This window comes from Tupaia chinensis, unplaced genomic scaffold (assembly GCF_000334495.1).
Source record: "Tupaia chinensis unplaced genomic scaffold, TupChi_1.0 Scaffold148065_1, whole genome shotgun sequence".
Taxonomy (NCBI): domain Eukaryota; kingdom Metazoa; phylum Chordata; class Mammalia; order Scandentia; family Tupaiidae; genus Tupaia; species Tupaia belangeri.
Window position 1 is genome coordinate 286875 of NW_006207915.1, and position 2951 is coordinate 289825.

The 2951-nt window shown below is 65.5% G+C and overlaps 1 protein-coding gene across 1 annotated transcript in view; it reads right to left on the reverse strand.

Annotated features, from left to right (window-relative positions):
* Window positions 1-6: 6 nt before the first annotated feature.
* Window positions 7-2951, reverse strand: part of SLC6A20 (solute carrier family 6 member 20) — a 38570-nt gene continuing 35625 nt past the window's right edge. Inside the window, exons 10-11 of the mRNA XM_027768934.1 lie at window positions 1187-1352; window positions 7-877 (exon numbers count right to left, since the gene is read on the reverse strand). Of these exons, the coding sequence (XP_027624735.1) occupies window positions 728-877; window positions 1187-1352 (316 nt within the window). The 3' untranslated portion in view covers window positions 7-727. The remainder of the gene's footprint in view (window positions 878-1186; window positions 1353-2951) is intronic.

The following is a 2951-nucleotide window of genomic DNA, read 5'->3' on the forward strand; positions in this document are numbered from 1 at the left end:
CCCTCCACGCACAGCGTGTCAGAGCGGGACCCTACTCCTGGGGCGCCCTGGGCCTGCATTGCTGCGGCTGAACCAGGGCAGGCCGGTCCCAGTGTGGCCTGTCCTCGGGTTCCCGATGCTGCTGGAACCACACCCGTTGGAGAAAACCTATGTACATATAAATAGCTCCCACCGGGACGTGCCCGCTTGCGCCTGCGGCTCCCGGCACCTCCAGAGCTCCGGGCATCTCCTGGCTGGGGCTGCCGACCGAGGGGGGGGTGGGGAAGGAGGGTCCCCGTGGCCCAAGTGGCGGTCTCCAGGGAGTCAGTCCTGTGACCGTGAGAGGGCAGGAGGGGTACGGATTGCACGTTTGCTGTGACTAAAGAAAATCCTGCTCCGTGACATTAAAATATGCCACCTCAGGTGCCCCAGGCGGATCTCGGAGCCCTTGCCCGGGATGCCCTGGCGCCGTCCGCCGAAAGCCAGGCTGCTTCGCCCTGGTCCCCACTGCAGCTCACCATGCCCTGACCGGGACCACCCAGAACCGAGGACACAAGGCCCCTGCCGGGCTCTGCCGTCTGCCTCCTCTGCTGGCCCAGGGGGCACAGGTGGCCTCGGGGAACGGGAGGCTCTGGCAGGGGCCTGCCTCTCCCGGGCAGCCGCGCCTGTCCGCGGTAAATGTTCCGGAAGCAGCCATGGCGCTTACACCTACACCAGGAGTGGCTGGCCGCAGCCCCAGGCCCCATGCTCAGACCGCGGGGGCCAGGTCTTCTCTCTTGAGGCGGCGCATGACGAAAGTCCCCAGGGCCACCAGGGGGATGCACATGGTGGAGGTGGCCACCAGCAGCCCGATGACGGCCAGTGCGTACGTGGGGTAGTCCTTGGTCACTAGCTGGCCCTGGGGACAGACCAATGTCAGACGGGAAGCCTGCCCCAGGGGTGCCCCCGAGAGCTCCATGCCGGCCCCAAAGGGTGCACGGGGCGTGGGCAGGCGCCGCGGGCCAGGGCCGCCCAGCGTGCCAGCCAGGGCGGGAGGCAGAGGAGCAGGGGGCCCCGGGGCGGGAACTAGCCGGGCAGCTCGGGCTCACACTCAGCCACTCCGAGCCCACGTGGCTGTCGTGCCCGGGGGCCCCGGCCGTGACCACAGCCCCACACCGCGGAAGCGGGACGGAAGCCCATGCTCGGGACCCTGGGGCTACAGCCCTACCTGGGCGGCGTCCCAGGCCTGGTACTGCAGGGTGCCCGTGAGGATGTAGTCGCTCAGGTAGAAGAGCAGCAGGCTGACGATGAGCAGCGGGCTCACGCCGGCCCACATGGCCTTCCAGTACCAGCTGAGCGTGCAGCCGGTCATGGCCTTCAGGTCACTCTCGAACCTGGGGGAGCATGAGGGCCGGGTCACCCCCGCGGCTGGCACTTCCCTGCTCATGCAGAGGGTGCCGCCCCACCCCCACCCCCGGCCCCTCTCTGATGCCTGTGGGGGGAGGGGGGCAGGGAGGGCAGCAGGAGGGCCGGAGGCTGCCCGAGTCAGGACAAAGTGCCATGTGGATGGGACCCTCGGTGGCCATGCCTCTGCCTGCCAGGAACACCCCAGAACAGGTTTTCTGGGACCGAGGGAGCCCCGTGCCAGACAGAAAGGACCCCGGCCCGGCCTGGTGTGGCGCGCCCTGCACACTGCCCGACCACCTCACCCCTCCCACCGTTTTGAAACAGCCCTGCCATGTTGCGGTGGGTCCTGAACTAGTGGCCTCCTGCTCAGCCTCCGTGTGGCCAGGACCACCTGCAAACCGCAGTCTTAAAACACATGCTTCTAGAGCTGGCAGGTGGCATGGTGGTCAAGGGCGCTGGGCTTCCACACGACCAACCACAGTTCAAGTCCCGGACCTGGCGGATTGTTTTCTCTCTCTCTGATGAAATTAAAAATAGTAATAAACTTAAATAATAAAATAATAAATATTTTTAAAAATACACATGATTCTATCAGCCTCTTGCGAAGGGCTGGCCCAGCCGGTCCCCCATTTGCAGGGAAAGGGACAGGCCCAGGGCCATGATGGCCCACCTGAGGGCCCCCGAGTAGGGGCAGACCTGGCTCAGAGCGGCCCTGGCTCCTACCCCGGGGTGGAAGAGGCAGGCTTGGCAGGAGGGGCTGGCATGACTGTGCCCGGCTGCGCCCCCAGCACCTGCCTGGCCGGCGCAGGTGCAGCCCTAGGTCATGTACGGCCAGACACCAGCCCCTTGCTGCTGAGGACTGAGCCAGTCCACAGACTCAGTACCCTCCAGGCTCCTGGAGCCAAGTGAGAACCTGCGACTTCCAAACCCCTACAGCCCAGAGAGCGCTGGGCCTCTTACCCTTCCCCCCCTCCCCCCGTGTCCCCAGTTTCCTGGGGGAGTTTGGGAAGAGCTGGCTGCTGAAAACCTGTCAGGGCCATGTCGTGGGGTGGCCACTAGATGGCGCCGTCCCCATGCAGGCAGATGGGCTCCAAGCCCTGCTCCCGGCATCCAGGCAACCTCCAGGGCCCCGGGGCTTCTCCCAGGTCCCGGGGTTTCCCACCGCCCCCTTCTCATGGGCCAAGCCCCCTCCGGAGCCTCTAGCAGCCTCGGTTTGTCCCTCGCCGCCCAGCTTCTTGCTACCCCGGCTTCGCTCAGTGATGGATTTCCTCCTCGCCTTTGAGACGCATTTCCAAATGACCAGTCTGTCCCCATCTGTGGGGGGACACTGCTGTTTTGGCACCAAAATCCCACGTCTCAGGAAACCCTCCGTTCCCAGGGAACAGGGGTATGGCAGTCTAATTTACGGCTTAGAAGTGATTGATCACGGGAGCCCCTCGACCCAGCCGAGACCCCAGCCCCGCCAGGGCCTCCTCCTGCAGTGTCACAGCTGGGTCCCCACTCCAGAGCCAGTCTGGGGGGAACAAAAGAACGGGACGAGGGAGGGAAAACAACTCCCACACTGCTGGACGGTCAGCGGGGGGGGG